General features: G+C 37.7%; 2 protein-coding genes across 3 annotated transcripts; one reads left to right on the top strand and one right to left on the bottom strand.

Moving 5' to 3' along the window:
• On the top strand, positions 6,470–11,605 carry LOC109717906 (type IV inositol polyphosphate 5-phosphatase 7-like). Of its 2 annotated transcripts, none has more exons than XM_020243872.1 (12): positions 6,470–7,046; positions 7,162–7,243; positions 7,669–7,734; positions 7,894–7,981; positions 8,104–8,208; positions 8,327–8,824; positions 9,018–9,153; positions 9,577–9,770; positions 9,864–9,972; positions 10,150–10,298; positions 10,392–10,674; positions 11,222–11,605. In XM_020243872.1, the coding sequence occupies exons 1-11, from the start codon at positions 7,017–7,019 to the stop codon at positions 10,612–10,614; spliced, it is 1,680 nt and encodes a 559-aa protein (XP_020099461.1). In that variant the 5' UTR covers positions 6,470–7,016; the 3' UTR covers positions 10,615–10,674; positions 11,222–11,605. The 2 variants fall into 2 exon arrangements, with proteins under 2 accessions (XP_020099461.1, XP_020099454.1); XM_020243865.1 differs by having other exon boundaries at positions 7,666–7,734.
• Positions 14,543–17,129, bottom strand: LOC109709096. Its single transcript, XM_020231168.1, has 2 exons — positions 16,144–17,129; positions 14,543–14,996 (listed from the first exon to the last, which is right to left on the bottom strand). Exons 1-2 carry the CDS (start codon positions 16,467–16,469, stop codon positions 14,888–14,890), a joined length of 435 nt encoding a protein of 144 aa, XP_020086757.1. The 5' UTR covers positions 16,470–17,129; the 3' UTR covers positions 14,543–14,887.

Below are 17,507 nucleotides of genomic sequence, written 5' to 3'. Positions count from 1 at the left end.
CAAATTATTTATATCTCCATAAACATCTATATATTCTTCATGTTTAATTCCATAATCTTTTTTCGTTGTCTTTAAAAAAATTTGTTTCAATGTTAAATGCATAACAATCGGAAAGTTATATTTCTAATCACCTTGTAACCTTATGATAAGATTATGATGTGAATTATAATTCCATGCATTTTTTCCAGGTACACAATATTATTGGTTACATATATTGGGACATCATCATATCTAGTCCTACAATCTGAACTGACATTAACATCACATTTGGGCTCTTTAGCTTTTATGGAATTGGTGCATGCATCGAGCCTTTAATTGTAAATCCACGCATGCCTATGGGGACAAAGAGGATTATGACAATGAGATGGAAAAAAAGATCATAAAAAAATAAAGCCTACCGTTGCAATATACCTAGATTATATTTGTAGACCAAGAGTAGATACTACCAACCGTCCCTAAAGCAAGCGGCAAAGGATTTGGTGGTTCGTATCCGAGACCCTAGTTCGAATCCTAGTTGATTCACATTTCTAGCTAAATTTATTTCTAAATAAAATAAATAAAGCGGGTAGCGTGCTAACTATCTCTCAAAAAAAAAAAAACAGTAGGTACTAAAGATGCTTTGGAGACATCTGCATCATTTATGTGAAGAGTTTCAGAAAATGACGTGTGGGGAAAGCCCAGGAGCGAGTATTGATCTCTCTCTCTCTCTCTCTCTCTCTCTCTCTCGGGTAATGAAACGCGGTAAAGCAGTGAAAGCTAAGTAAGATTGCCAAGAAGCTCTTAAAGCTGAAAAAGCAAGAGAGAGACATCTATAGAGAGAGAGAGAGAGAGAGAGAGACAAATGCTTTGCTCAAGAGTACGGACCAAAGATCTTGTTTGACTGTCCCCACCCTCTCTGAACCAAATGATTTGGTATCTTATATTTTCTTAAGCCATCTTAATACAAGTAATCTAGGTACGAGGATTCAGGTTGCAGTGTTGTGAGGAGCTCTTTGCATATCTTGGCTGCATTTATTTTCAATCTACTCTCAACTCAAGGGCTTCTGATTCAGTGTAATGCTTCTCCGAATAGTACTTCAACTCTAATAGTAGAGTATATGGTCTCAAGAATTCAAGTACTTCGATAGAATCCTCTAGCAGTTTAATTTTACTGTAGTAATAAATTTTAAGATTGCACAATCGGAATGGTCCATTTGCAATCTTGTTTAGGACGTATTTTGGCCTAACTATGGTGTGGGCTAGCTCGTGACAATGGTAGAATTTACATCCCGTCTAGCAAACAAGATGTTACGATACACAATTATTTTTACAGCACCCATATCAGAGTCAAATAGGGCCAATATTAAATCACCGTAACATAGAAGACTTTCTTCCAGACCCCACCCCTCACGATATCCAACTAAAGGATTCCTAAGACCCACATGCTTCTCTCCACAACAGTCTGATGACTCCATATTTCCCCTCTAAAAGCAAGCAAAAAGCCACAAATAGACTAATTGGCTTTGGGATCGAGCTCATGTAGATTTGGGATCTTCATTTGATTGGTTGATGGACAAATCATGGTGGCCAATGCCCTCTCATTAACATAAAAGGGAGTTTGATGTGAAAGGTAATGGCCTCTGTTTCCCCGACCTGGAGCAATAATACAAGTACAGCAGCCGACGCCACGTCAGCATATGTTGGATTTAGCATAATTTTATATATTATAGTTGGATTTTCTTAAAAGATCATAGATTAAATTGACTAAGAGTAGAGGGTAACCTAGTGTTCATGTAAAGTTTACACGTTTCTCATCAATCCAAGTATATAATTACACTAGTGTAGTTATCCGCGCGATACGACGGGCAGGTATTATCAGAATATTAGATTTTTAATCCAATCCAACTCATCTTAAACAGAAACTATCAAATAATTCCAAAAAATACTGTAAAATAGGTTAAAAATAGATTAAAAAAATAGAAAATAAGAAAAGAGAGAAAAAAAAAGAAAAGATAAAGAAACTCTCACTTAATATTGATTTTTAAGAGGGCGAGGCTTGCCATTGCTTTTACTGCCGCCTCGATCTCTACTGTCATTGCCCACGCTTTCTTCCGCAGCCGTCTTAGTCTTCACTGCCATCACATTCACCCCTCCGCCACCGCTATGACCTGAAGCATCACCCACGCCTCAGGCTAAATAAGAAGAGAATAATACATCAAAATTAAAAATTAAAAAAAAAAGAAAAAGAAAAGTAAATAGATCCCACACCTCTTGCTAGATGAAGGAGGTTGTAATTTATTATAAGAAACAAAATAGACTTTCATTTTCATGACATGCATAGGAGAGATGAAACGGCACAATATTTTTTTTATACATGTCCAAGTGATGGGTTAAAATGGGTGGATACATTAATTAAACGTTATATGCGGAGAGAAGGCAAAGGGTTGGGCCTTTTGGATGGGTTTCTAGATTTACGGTTTAGATAGGGTTAAATTAGGCGTTATATGTGGAGGGAAGGCGAAGGGGTTGGTTTCATAAAATAAAAGTCCAAGAGCGAAGAATTTGATATTTAATGTCACAATTGCTTAGTGGTTCAATAAATCTACATCGTCCATATTAAACGGAATGAATTTATTAGTAATAAACTCAAGTAGCAGGTAAATAGAGAGAGTTAATTATTTTGTTAATTTGATATTTAGATAGAGGAAGTGATTTCATTTATTTATTTATTTATAAGGATGAAGGGATGAATGGTGACTTACCACGTGGTAAAAAATATTGTGCTTTCATTTAGATTTATAAATAGATGCTCCAATAATTTAATTCGTTGCAGCACTCAATAAAGTTTGGCACAAATAGAAGTGTGGGCTGTACTACTTGAAGTTTGAGCAAAAATCTTTTCAGCTCAAAATAAGGAAAAAAAAAAAAAAGGGGGGGGTGGGGGGAGATTGTTTGAACACAGTGTTCTATGGTGGTCAAATGTTTGAAGGCTTGGGTTTTTAAAAAGCAAAGTATATATATATATATATATATATATATATATATAGTGGACATCAACCTTATAAAAGTTGATTACTTTTTTTTTTTTGTTATATACTATATTGCATTCTTCCACTCTCAACTCTTTACTGTTCCAATCTCAAGAGTCCTAGTCACGCATTGCGGCTTTATTGTATTTAGACTATTCAAGTATACATATCATAACTTAATAAAAAGTCAAACTAAAAAACTCTTTTCGTCTCCCAAAAGTCTCCCGTGCATGTCACCCTAACTATTATTCTGATGCTCTTTAGCCCTATAAATTAATGCATGGACCGAGTTCCATACACCAGGGGCTCCAAAACTCCATGTTATAGTTCCATAGACTATGGCTCCGTAAACTAATTCATGTAATTACAACTGCACTTTACAACCGCATTACAATTAAAACTATATACAACTAAACAGTTTTTATTTTTTATTTTTTATTTTTAGAGATAAGTAGCACACTCTTCGCTTTGTTTATTTTATTTAGAAATAAACTTAGTTGAAAATGTGAATCAACTAGGATTCGAACTTGGGATCTCGGGTACCATCCACTAAATCCTTTGCCACTTGCTTTAGGGACTGTGGTCAACTAAACAGTTTCTAAGAGTACGTTTAGTTATATTGTAGAGTACAATACTGTCTATGAGCTTGTTTTGTATTACGAACATGTCTAGCGTGATTTAGTTAAAAAAAGAAGAAGATAAAAGCATGTAAAAATAAGTGCATAGTTTATTTTCTAATAATATTAACCAAATTATAATGTAATCAGATCATTGCTATTGCAAGGAATGTGATATTCTTTTAAAATAAATAAATAACTTTTATTTTATATTTTTGTGTACATAATGCTTTTTTCTTGGAATTTCAAACTAAGTTTAAATAGTAATCTATTTAGGAAAAACATATTATATAAAAATTTATCTTTTATGATNAGTGTTCTATGGTGGTCAAATGTTTGAAGGCTTGGGGTCTTAAAAAGCAAAGTATATATATATATATATATATATATATATATATATATATATATATATATATGTGTGTGTGTGTGTGTGTGTGTGTGTGTGTGTGTGTAAAGTTGAGCAAGAGTTTCATAATCTCTATAAATAAACTTTTATATATATGTATATGGACATGATGGGCTGATATTAAGACCGATATTAGTGAGATCATTAAAATAATCCTGGATAAATGTGTCTTAGTGAGATAAACTCGAATAGATGCCAATTAGGTCCTTCTAAAAATCCGTCTACACGTGCGTCGGTTGCGGAAGAAACCAAGTGCTTATGCACTACTTTTGATGTTGATAGCTCAGATAGTGCAGCCGAGTTCTCTAATCATCTTGCTTAGAGGTTAGATAATTAAGAGGATTAGATATACCAAAGTAAAGGTGATTTTTTTAGTAGGAATCTATAAAAAGAAGGGCATACCATGATGGGGGAATATTTCACACTTATTTACTAATCCTATACTAATCCTATCAATTCATATATATTATAGTACTAGCTTTGTTTTGTTTGTGCAACTAAGTAGTACAGTATATATAGTTTAAAAGATTCAAGTTGCCTAAAAGAGTCACACAGTTGCCCACACTTTTCCTCATCAGAATATCAAGTTATTAACAGCCAATGTCTATCACTGTTGGACTATCCAAGAACAGCACAAAATCTACTCAGCTGTAGTACTTGAGAGATAGCATTTTCCATGTGTTTACTAGATACCTGGAAGGCCAAAAAAGGGTAACCCTAATTAGCAAAACCCTATGAAGGGCTCAAGACAAAATGCCCAGATTGAGCCAATTCAGACTGAGCTGGCACAGAACCCTACTGCCCAAAATTCTAGAAACCCATGTCAATTCCCAGAGGTAGGGTTTGGTTCGGATATAAGCAAGAACTAGCTATTACAGAAATAGGTATAAGTATGAGGGTAAAAAAAATAGCGTTTGGATGAAAATTGGGTTGTTCCCGAGGATAAAAAAAATAGTATTTGGATAGATAATATAGAATAAGAAAAATAGTAGTTAGTTATATATAGAAAATGAAGGTGTTGGCGGGAATAGTTATACCAGCTTATTTTAAGTATCCGAGAACTACTATTCTCAGGAAAAAAATTTGCGTTTGAATATAAAGGGGGGATAAGGGGACAAACGCTACCATAAGTGTCCATTAGGCCGGGTTGCAGTCTTGAAGAGGAGTCCAAAGCCAAAGCCTCACAGTATCACCTCTTGTGATCCAACATATCGGTTTGATAATGAACTTTTTTAAATGAGCAATGCTGTCTGTATATCTCGTCTCACTCTTTCAGAGAGTGTTATTTTTTAACTAGTCTTATCAACCTTTTTTTAATACTAAAAAATTTATAAAATTTTGTGAATTCTAAAATGAGTAAGACGTAAAATTTATACTTACATATAAATATATAGATAGATTTTTTTAAAAAAAAAATATTGACAGTCTGAATGCATATCTAAAGTACATAAGAGGTGCGTGAAAATAGCGAAAATTTTATGAAATCGACTCTTCCCCATGCAAAAAGGAGATGTGCCAACACTCAAACCCCTCCAAACCACTTAACAATCCCAGAAACCTCTCTGGAGACACTCCTTCCAAAAACGCAGAGCTTATAAAAAAGAAAGCAAGGGACCAAACAAAAAAAAAAAGAAAAGAAAAATGGAAATAACTTAAAACAAGATAAAAAGAAAAGAAGTTGTCCATCCCTGCACACTAATATCCATGCAAACACGCTTACCAAAACACCGGATAAATCATGAAAGAATGAAAGAAAGAGAGAAAAGAAACTCTCATCTTTTCCTTTTCTTTTTTTTTTTTTTTTGCAATTCAACTGCTTTTTCTTCCTCTGCCCTATGGGGAAGACCAAAGGGAATATGGTACAGTGGAACTGAATTAAACAGTAGTTGAGGCCCCCACCTTCAATTCTTTCCTCTCTCTTTGTTTTTGTTTTTTTTTTCTTTTTTTTTTTGTTCCCTACTTCTTCTCAACCCAATTTTGTTATTTTTGATTGTACACAATTAACCCAGTTTCCTATTCTTCGTCTATTTTGGATGGACCTTGCATTTGGAGTGGAAGTCATATAGTAAAAATCATATATATATAGAAAGAGAGAGAAAGGAGAAACTACTACATTCAGCCGTGCACTATCATGCACCGTATTATTAAAACTCTATTGTAGAGATTTTAAATTCAAAATTTTAATATACGAGATGTGTATTATACACATTGTATTTATTAAATTAAATTTTTTAAATTTTAAGACACGGATCATGCATCGTATATTGAATGCAGTAAAGAATATCTACTTATACACCTGGTGCAAATAATAATTTCGAGAGAGAGAGAGAGAGAGAGGGAGAGATAGGGTCACCTGGGTACCTGGCACTATATTCTCTTGTTCAAAGTTTAAAACTGGATACTTTAATCAACTCAGCACAGTTTGTTTAGAAGGAAAGAGACTCCTAGTCCTCACTGCTCCCCCTCAGCTTCTGTTGCTCTCTCTCTCTCTCTCTCTCTCTCTCTCTCTCTCTTTCTCTCTCTCTGCTCCTTCCATTTGTTTCCCTGTGCTCCAAAATCCACTCATATTCACGTGTATCACCCACCACTCCAAACTGAATTTGGCATCTTGTTGCTTCAATCTCCCACGTACTCGCATCAAAGACCCCTTTTGGCGGAGGCAGAGAAAACCCAATTCTTTTTTTTTTTTTTTTAAAGGAAAAAACTTTATTTTGAGAGTGAGGAGAAAACCCATTTAAGTAAAGGAGGGGAGGAATCAAGGAGCCTCTTTGTTTCCATCAAATCATTGCTTTCCTTAGTGCTTCTGAGAAGAATCCAGCAAATGTTGTAACAAAGAGGAGTGGCTTCTTTGTCCTTAAGTCTCCTCTTCAAGGCAGAGATTGGAAAGGCCACTCCTTTGCTTTTAGTTTCCATATCAAATAAGGCTACGAGATGTCTACGGAGCTATAGCAGGAATCTAAGCTGTATGAGGGGAGTTTTGGAACAATGAGAGATGAGAATCCAAAGAAAAGCAAGGTTTTCATTGACATTACATCTATTTCTCTGTTTTTCTTTTTTTATTATTTTTCACTCTCTGCATTGTGATGCTTAGATTACTAATCAAGTCCTTATTTTTCTTCTTTCCAATTAGCTCTCATGGTCCAAAGTTAGGAAGTGGTTCAACATCAAGAACAAAGCTCATGAATTTCATGCAGATGATGTTGTTAGTAGAGGTGGGTCTCTTAATTTTGTCCATACTTTATTTAGCTGTTTCCCTTTGTTGTTTTTTTTGGGGGTTCTGATCTGTTGGGATTCTAAGTCACCTCTGATACTGCAATTATTCTTGCATTGACTTCCTTGCCTTACGAAAAGCATTTCAAATTTCACTTCTCCAAGTTTATCTGTCAATTGCTACCTCTGTTAATCTCAACCCAATTACTCCTCTTTTTTATTTCTATTTTTTCCATAGCAAACTTAACACTGTTGATTAACCTTCTGGAATTTTTTTTCCCCCTACTCCTCCTTTAATTTTTCAAATTCATGGTCTTCTCTGCTGATCACTGCCATGCAACAAGCCACAGCTTTATTTTTCTGCTCTTTTCTTCTTGCATGTTTTTTTCCTTTTCCTTCTCTAGAAATTTGTGTTCCTTTCCAGCAGGGGATGAGGAATGGAGAAGCAGCTTCTCAGAGAGGGAGGCATGCACAGTCAAGAAAAGCAAAACTGGTAGAGAACTGTGTCCTGCCCTGTCTCAACCCTCACAGCTTTAGAATTGGACCACCCCCCCCCTTTTTTTTTTCTTTTTTTTCAAATTCCTGTGGGTTGTCCCCTCTCTTTGATTGCATGTTCTCCTTTTCTGATACCATATTGCCTTTGATACCTTAGAGAGATTATTCAGGAGGAATACGGACCGAGTTAGGCGAGGAAAGATCGATCTCGATGCCGCAGAAGCCACAGTCTCTTTGGAGTACAGGTGATTGAATATCATCAAACTAAGCAACAAAAGCTCCTCCTTTTTTTTTTTTTTCCTTTTTTTTGGTGTTATACTTAATTTTTTTTGATAATTTTCTCCTGTCTTCAATTTTTTTTGACTAGGATATTTGTTGCAACATGGAATGTGGGTGGGAAATCCCCGCCGAGTCATATGAATCTTGAGGATTGGCTCCACACTTCACCTCCTGCAGATGTATATGTTTTGGGGTATGCATTTCAACTTAATAAGTATTCTTTGCATTACAATACTCAATGATCAAACTAGAGAAACACCAGTAAACTTCTTCTTTTTTTTTTTGTGGCCCTGTTTTCTTTTCCTTTCTAGTTTCCAGGAAATTGTTCCTCTAAATGCGGGGAACGTTCTTGGATCCGAAGACAATGGTCCGGCGAGGAAATGGGTCGCTCTTGTAAGGAGAACACTAAACAATCTCATAGGCTCGAGTAGCAATGGAAGCAATCAAACTCCCTCTCCCGTTCCGAACCCAGTTGTAGAAATGGATGATGATTTCGAGGGCTCATCAACGAGACAAAAGAACCCGTCTTTCTTCCACCGCCGGTCCTTTCAATCTCTCAGTCATAGTTTAGCGATGGATGGAGATATCATGGCTCCGCAACCGAGACTCGAACGTCGGTATAGTGTTTGCGACCGGGTCATCTTTGGGAGCAGAGCGAGTGATTTCGATTCAAATTTTAGATGGGGTGTGTCTTCTGATGATGATTATATTACTACGGATTCTCCAAGTACAACCTTCTTCTCTCCAATGTCCAATGCTCATAGTAGCACCTCGCTGGTGGACAGGGATCGATCGGCAAGACTCTCTAGGTGCATTTTCTCGTGCTCAGCGAAATTTATGTCTTACTTTTTACATTTATTGTGATTTTTGGATATTATGACTTTTAGTATGGATATCATGTTTTCGTAGCCATGGCATTTCGGGGATTTACTGTTTGTCAAATTCGTTTTTCGAGTTACTAACATCGGAATAATGAGAACCAATGTTTGTGCCGTTATTTAGATACTGCCTGGTTGCAAGTAAGCAGATGGTGGGCATATTTCTGATGGTGTGGGTGCGGAGTGAAATAAGAGATGATGTAAGGAATCTGAAGGTCTCTTGTGTTGGTAGAGGGTTGATGGGTTATCTCGGAAACAAGGTAAAACTTTAACGTTCGAAATTATTTTTATCTGCATATAATATGTCTTCCTCTATGACTATCTCACGAATAATGTTTTAGAAATTCAAAACGTCGAACACATATCACTTTCCTTGCATGTATGTAATTTGTAATCATGCAAAATTTAAATTGGATTGAGCTACTCCTTGCCATATATGGTGCTTCTGTTCTATGCGTGAATAGTGTCTTGTATAATTTATGTTTTTTTTTAAAATTTTCATATGAGTCCTTTACAAATAGGGTATATCCCTGTTTCCTCAAAAAAAAAAAAAAATTCATATGAGAAAATTTCTGTCGGAAAGATTCATATGGTCGGGGGTATATATAGAGAAAGGCAAATTAAAACTTCATATGGTCAGGGGTTTATATAGAGAAAGGCAAATTAAAACTTATTTCTTCCAGGGTTCAATTTCAATTAGCCTGTCTTTGCACCAAACAAGCTTCTGCTTCGTCTGCAGCCATTTGACCTCTGGCCAGAAGGAAGGCGATGAACTTCGTAGAAACTCAGATGTTATGGAAATTCTCAGAAAAACTAGATTTCCACCGATCCAAGGTTTATGCGAAGAGAAGTCGCCCGAGAGTATTCTTGAGCATGAGTAAGCCCTCGACAATTAGCTAATTGCACAATCGCGAAACTCATTACTTTTGGTAGACTAAGAACATATTTAGCTCTTTTTGTTTTGGTATAGTCGAATTATATGGCTTGGGGATTTGAATTACCGGATAGCTCTTTCATATCGGTCTGCAAAGGCTCTGGTCGAAATGCATAATTGGAAAGCATTGCTGGAAAAAGATCAGGTAGTTGAGCAGTTCTTTAATCAAATGATATCTTATTTATTACTGTACACTATGTCTTCCTCTACGACTATCTCACGAATAATCAAATGATATCTTGGTAGCAGAAGTTATTATACGTATTTTTAAAAGAAAGCCATGGTTATTTAGTACAGTTCTTGTCCATGCACGTTTTCGCAGCTGAGGATCGAGCAAAGATGCGGACGTGTCTTTGAGGGCTGGAATGAAGGAAGAATATATTTCCCCCCCACATACAAATATTCTAACAATTCGGATAGATATACTGGCGATGACATGAACATAAAGGAGAAGCGTCGAACTCCTGCATGGTTGAATCTTGAAATCGATAATGTTTCTTCGAGTACTCTCTCAAACAAATTTAATTGGCCCATGTAATTAATGGATCTTGCTTGCTTATGAAGGTGTGATCGAATTTTATGGTATGGAAGAGGTCTAAACCAGCTCTCGTATGTTCGTGGAGAGTCGAGGTTTTCGGACCATAGGCCAGTTTATAGTGTGTTCATAGCAGAGGTTGAATCGATCAACCATAGCAGAATCCAGAACATGAGCTGCTCTACCTCGCAAGTTGATATTGCGGAGCTTTTCCCATATTCAAGTGGGTATACAGAACTTGGCTTCTTTTGATTCACCGAGTAATTCCAGTCGAATGAAGGAGTGTGCATACTCACTCGACGAGATTAAACGGTAAATTTTCCACTCCAAGCTTATCATCTGTTAAGAGTTCTCCCATAACCTGCACACATGTTATTCATTACCGATGTCAATATTCTTAAATCTCTATGAGAAATTCTGTAGCAGTGATTGGCTGATGAGGAGCAGGGTTTAATCTGCTTCTTTTTTCCTTTACATCAACAGCTGACTCTTGGTATCCAAGAAGTCGCGTTTTCTGAGAACAGTTATACAACAAGCCTATCTATTTACCAAACAAACATCACTAACAAAAGTAGGTACATTACACAGTGAACAATTACTATCTATCTTTTCGATGAAATTTCATTCGTGAAATATATTGAACTTATGAAATCGTAATATATTAAATACTGAACTTTCATATCTTTCCTGATCTATAAAACTACCTTCATTTTTTTTTTTTAAATAGAGCCAGAAGAAGTCCATTCCTTGGACTTCAATTAGTGCAAAGCAACTCAAGTGCTCTGCTTTTCTAATGAGTAAAAGTTTACTGATGCTGTGTCTATTAGAGATCTTACCCTTTGAATGGTCTCTTTTGCAGGAATGCTAGGTACATTGTCTCAACAAAGTCTCTTCGGCAAACGTCATTAAGCGGAAAGTGACTCTACTTACATCGCTAACTACACTGCTCTTAGGCTCATTCTTCCCCCTATTTTGAAGCCCCTGAGCTCCTCAAACAAACAGAATGTGATGCATTTCACTACTAACGGACAGAGAATCAGCTTTGATCTTACATTCTTTTTAACTAGTTAACAGAGTTTTGGCAAACCATAGATGGCAAAATGCTCTCCTGAGAGAACTATTCATATTGTATTATTTAATTGGATTGTATAATATTTTTTGTAGCTTAGGCCGAAAAGAGAAAGGATGTAACAACCAATCAAGTATATGACTCTTTTGCTGTTTTTAAAGTTGGAAAAGGGTAATGAGGATCTGCATGCACACTCATTGCTTCTTCTTTTTTTTTTCTTTTTTTTAAAAAAAAAAGGAAAGAAGAGGAAGTGTGGTTTATCATAAGTTGTTCAGGGGGAGGGGGGGAATGTCTGATGATTTAATCTGAAAAAGGCTATTCCACTGATTCACTCAGCAGGTACCTGTGATCTCTCTTCCTTTTTCTTTTTGGGCTTTGTGATGAATAAATATACATTATAAAAAAGGCAAGATGAGGACAAATGTAGTTGGCACCCCCTGGGACATGTTTCTTGTGACTTGACAAAAAGCAAAGAGGTAAGAGTTGACAAAAAAAAGAGGGAGGGGTAAATAAAAAGTATGTTGAGTTTGTGGGGCAGATTGTGATCAATTTAAACCGTCTATTCAGCAGTAATGTCCTATATTTTATTTTATTGCTCCATTTGAAAAAGAATCAATAATAGCCATCGCACGGTCGGTTAATCCAACGACCGGTTTTTTTTTTTTTTTTTTTTTTTTTTTTTTTTTTTTTTGAGAGAGAGAGAGAGAGAGATAGGTAATACACTAGCCGCTTCATTTATTTCATTTAGAAATAAACTTAGCTAGAAATGTGAATCAAATTAGGATTCGAACTTGGGTCTCAGGTACTAACCACCAAGCCCGCTTCGTTTTTTTTTTTAAGAGATAGGTAGCTGGAAATGTGAATCCAATGACCGGCTTTTGAACGAATGCTGTGATCATCTCATGCAAAGAAAATTTCTACATGTAATGCTGTAGGAAATTTCCACTTCCTCTAATACATGGCGACTTTTTAAGGACTTGAAAATCAGTTAAACATGCCGCAATTGCTTTAATCTTCAAGTGCTGTGAGAGATAGATAAACCAGTTCAGCTTTAGTAGGTCTTTTTTTTTTAGAGAGAGAAATAAGTAGTATACTATCCGTTTCGTTTATTTCATTTAGAAATAAATTTAGCCGAAAATGTGAATTAATTAGGATTCAACTCTGGGACTTCGGATACCAACTGTCAAGCACTTTGCCACTTGCGCTGACGGTCGGTGTCTTTATTTTGTTTTGTTCGGATAAATGGATGACAAAATGGATTTGGTATCGGACTTGGGCCGCCCGGGTCTTTCTCCGGCCCATACTTCCAAGATGTTTGGAACACGGAGCGGGCCTGGCCCGGGTGCGACTTGGACCCTGTAATCACAAAAGAGGTTTGTTTATTAATGAATGAGTTTTGTAGCATGGCATGCAGTTGGTTATAACTTGTGTGCATAATTATATTTCATTTCACAGTGGGTCGACAACAGAGTGCACGTGGTAAGAGTAGGCATGCCAAGACGTTGCGGCACCAACAAAGGCCGCGCGCCTCTTCCGGACCTTCCTTCGTTTATCGAATTATCGGGTAGGGGAAATTCACACACGCGTTGATTCTCCATCCACAACCCGCTCGATCTGTGTGTGTGTGTGTGTGTGTGTGTGTGTGTGTGAGACATTGGGAATGTGGGTTTTGCTTTTGCGTGTGTGACAAGGTGAGTCCGATTCTCTCCACTGACTGATCAAGGAAGGGATCATGCAGGTACTACATGGACAGGGAGAGAGAGAGAAAGAGAGAGAAAGAGGAATTGCTCCTCGTTGACTGAGGTGGCGTACGTGAAGGGGTTTCAGGACGATCCGCCATTATCATTGTAATAGATGAACGAGGATGGACCCGGAAAACCACGCCCATTAATTTCTCCATCTCTGCTATTTTTGTACCAGCCATGTTCCAAAAAAAAAAAAAAGGAATACCGAAAAACTGAACCAAAAAACTCTCTCCGGCCCTTCTCATCAAACACCGTGCCCGTGTTGCATTACCAAAGAAGGTAAATTAATGCTCCCACAGACTTTGAGAAGGTCTAACGTATAATACTTATACTATATCATTAATAACAAATAAATTATCTTTTTATTTTAAAAAAAAATATTTTTTCGTTGGTTATGACAGCACATATGAATCTAAAAATTAATTTTATTGAATTAAAACATCACACCAGCCATATAACTAAAGCATTTTCAACTTTTTTTCTCGACTTTTTAGTTTTATATATAGAGCAGGTGTCGAGGCGATGTGATGAAGAGACAGTGCCGTACGTGTATCTCTGCAGCTACCAATACGATGTGATGAAGAGAGAGTTCCGTTCATGTATCTCTGCAGCTACCGACGGATACCAAAAATAACAGGGCAAAACTCCAACACACGGCTAGTCTCAATTCTCAAAAGAAGAAGAGCCCGTAGCAAAATTCCCACAGAATGGTCCGTAGGACCCACTTGCGGCCCGTGTTCAGCTGTTGCAAAAATATATAATTATTATACTAGTAGAAGCATTATTCCTTCAACTACGCTCTCCAATGCACATTTACGCTTTCACTCTTGTTATTAGAGATCCAGAAACTTACAGCAGCATCTTACAACAGCGAGCTTAGCTCGATCGCGCTTTCTTATTTGCGAAAATAGTGTCTACTCTAGTTCACATTTACGCTTTCTTACGAGGAGTAATGCTCTGTTTTTTACTGTCGCAGCAGCAGGACCAGATGCGCATGCTGGAATCCAATATCAGCCTAAAAACATAAAATGCACCAGCAAGACAACATGTGAACAAATCAATCCTCTTAATAAGCTGCTCCATCTAGCTAGATACGTGACTCTCAATACACACTTTTATGTCTCCCCAGTAACACCCAAATCTACCTCTAATGATGATCATCGTCATTAAACTGATCATCATCTATGTTGATCAGCGGATGCTATGTACTACAGAGAATTTTATGCTGAGGAACCGGTATAAAGCGCTGGCATTATGTCAATGTGCAGATAGATCCGATGCGCTGACGATCCTTGAAAAAAATCAAACATTTCACTTTATAAAATTATGATATTTCATAACAGGTAAACTAAGCAAAAGATACCAATTAAAACAGAATATTCTATACCAATTTCCTGTAAAAGAACTTGTATCTGTTCACAAAAGAGACGACACAATCTATGATCCTGACTGTAATTAATAAGAGACTACACATGAACTTGTTGTATCTGTTCATTAAAAAGACGAGACACAATCTATGATCCTGACTGTACGAGACTTCTTATTTGAGACTACACCTGGCTGCTAGTTAGCAAGTAAAAGCCACCCATATGATAACAACCATCTTTGGCGAGATAAATTTGCTGGCCAACATGAAATAAAAAATGTTGACCCACTTCCATATAGAGCTCTAGACATGCTTCTTACATTAAGCAGCTTGGCCTGTTTGGCATCAGTTTCTCATCTTGCCGACTGTCTCTCCAGTATCTTCAATCAAATCAACACCCTCGAAGTCCATTTGATGCCGCCGGCATTCAGGGGAGCAGAAAGCACGAAACGATCTTGCAAAAGAATGAGTAGTGTCTTTAGTACGTCGCTAACTAGGCCGATCGAAAAAAGTATGCAGAGATAATATATTTAATAGATCCACCTGAGAAACAAATGCAGAAAAGAAATCTGCTTTTCAACAACAAAAGCATACAAGAGGTCAATAGTTAATTTGCCCGTACAAGAATTCATCCAGCATTAGGCACCCCAACTCAAATAGCTGCTTGTATCTGTATACGTATTTGTTCGCCGAGATATCAACAAATCTGTCTTGAAGTGAATATATTGAAGTACTAAAAAGTATCACTCTTGTTCTTATTTGCAGAACAGGTTGAGTTTGGATGATGGTACAGCAATCATATTATGCAGAGGCTAATTTCAAGGAGAATTGCATACGTATTCGGAACTTGTACTTTTTGTGCTTATAGATAACCATTTCCTTCGAAAAGGCCAAAAGTATTTGATTAAGGTGAGAATCACAATCAATCTTGTCGATTCACATTATACGAACATATTGAATACATTTTTTTTCTCTAAATAATGACTAAAACAACATAACTTGTCCAGTATTTATGGCGTAGGCAATCAGGAAATAACAGCTTAGTTCAGGAAATAGCAGCATCTTTACGATAAAATGAAATGCACGGTAAATATGATTCACACATTTACAACAGAACATATATTAAGAACACGCCCTTCAAACACAAAGTATATTCCAAGAGAAGGACAATCTGAGATATGATTATCAATTCCCTCTCTTGCAGATAAATAAATTCCTTGTTTTACTTACAGGATTAACTTCGCGCAGAGATCTCCGGTTAAAATTATCAGAGCTATCTAGTTGCTGAACTTTTAATCCAGAAATGTCAAATTAACAGATTCACTAATCATATTCTAATATCAGTTCTTAACTTTGAAGTAATCACTAATCACGCATACTACTGTCTACACACCAACTATGATTGAAGTGGTCCTTGTGATACTCAAATTACATAATCATCGGCTAATTAAATCACGCTAGCAACAAACTCTTTATTTCAAACATTAAACTTCATACTAAACAAGGTTAGAACACTACCATCAAGCAATTATTCATGCATTATAAAAAGGAAAGCCAAAATCAAAAAGCATAAACAGAGAAAAGTTTAAGAGTGCATATACCCAAACATGTAAGCATCGTTATTGATCATCTTTTTGCACAAGAAGCAACGCTGCGAAAAATTCCCGATCTCCGCCACCGCATTGCCCACGGAGACCTCCGACAAATCCTCCAGCGGTTCTATTCGAAAGATCGCCCGCCGCTGCTGCGCGTCGGCCGGAAACCCCCACCAGAGTTCGGAGACCTTCGCCGGATCCGGGAACTCACACCGGTCTCCGGCGCAGCCCTCGCCGCCGGCTACCGACGGCGCCGATCGCCGGCACCGCTTCCGGGCGGGAGAAATCCTGATATCACGGGAGGCGGCGCCGGGGCAGAGGGAGGGGAGCATTGTGGGGGGAGAGATAGAGTAGGGGTTAGGGTCTGGGAGAGAGGAGACGTTAGGGTTTATAAGGGCGGATTAGGGGTGGGAGGGGGGAGGGGGAGGAGGTGCGGTGTATGTGTACTCATTGTGGGCGGTGTAGGTTTTGGAAAGGAGTAAAAGGGGAGGAGGGGGATTTGATTGGATGCCATAAAGGAGATGTGTCCTAGAATTTTAACTACAGTGACGATGATGGAGACGACGATCGTAGGATTGAGAGAGAGAGGTGGAGGTGGAGATGGAGATGGCGAATCCATGGGGACAATCGCCGCTACGCGAAGGAGAAGTGGATGTGTCGCCCGAGAAAGTGTCGTAGGAGGAGGCTGAGGAGGAGGAAGATGCGGCGGCGGCGGCAGCGGCGGAGGAGGAGGAGGAGGTAGTGGCGCCGGCTCCTTCTCCGGCGACGGCGGAGGGAAGGGCTCTCGTCGTCGTCCCCTCTCTGTTTCGCGCATTGATCTTCTTAGTGGGCCCTACATGTTTTGGTGATTGGGCTTGATCGCTAGTGAGAATATGTTATGGGCCATAATGAAATTAGGCCCAATTGTACCCGAGAATTGGGTAATTGGGCTCTTAGTAGGCTCTATACGTTTAGGATACATATGAAGTTTCACAGCGTGAACCTAGCCCAATTTTAGCCTCTGTGAACCAGAAATGAAGGGCTTTTTTTGCAAATAGCCCCCTGAGCAATTTTTATTTTAAAAATAGCCCTATCAAAATTAAAATTGCAAAAATGGCCCTGTCTCTGCCACGCAGGCGCCACGTTAGCGCCACGTGGGCAGGACTGGAGTCAGGGTATTAAGTTGAACACGGTGAATCATTCACCGTGTCTAAACACGGTGAATGGTTCACCGTGTTTCTTACGTATTTTTTGTATATTGAAAAGTGGAATAAGGAGTAGGGATGTCAATAGGTATGGATACCCGAAATATTATCCGAATCCAAATCCGAATAAATTATATATATATACGTAATTTATTTTTGTTTATTTATACAATATATAAAATATTT

The sequence above is a fragment of the Ananas comosus genome, linkage group 1, assembly GCF_001540865.1.
Source record: "Ananas comosus cultivar F153 linkage group 1, ASM154086v1, whole genome shotgun sequence".
In the NCBI taxonomy this organism is placed as follows: domain Eukaryota; kingdom Viridiplantae; phylum Streptophyta; class Magnoliopsida; order Poales; family Bromeliaceae; genus Ananas; species Ananas comosus.
Note: the sequence above shows the minus strand (reverse complement) of the source record. Positions and strands in the feature narration are given on the sequence as shown.

Bases quoted from the DNA above. Each gene is read 5' to 3' on its own strand.
- LOC109709096 (XM_020231168.1), bottom strand. From the start codon at position 16,469: ATGCTCCCCTCCCTCTGCCCCGGCGCCGCCTCCCGTGATATCAGGATT. The intron at 14,997-16,143 runs GTATATGCACTC...TTCTTTTGCAAG, and splicing joins AACGATGCTTACATGTTTGG to ATCGTTTCGTGCTTTCTGCT.
- LOC109717906 (XM_020243865.1), top strand. From the start codon at position 7,017: ATGAGAGATGAGAATCCAAAGAAAAGCAAG. The intron at 7,735-7,893 runs GTAGAGAACTGT...TTGATACCTTAG, and splicing joins AGTCAAGAAAAGCAAAACTG to AGAGATTATTCAGGAGGAAT. The intron at 9,154-9,576 runs GTAAAACTTTAA...TATTTCTTCCAG, and splicing joins TGGGTTATCTCGGAAACAAG to GGTTCAATTTCAATTAGCCT.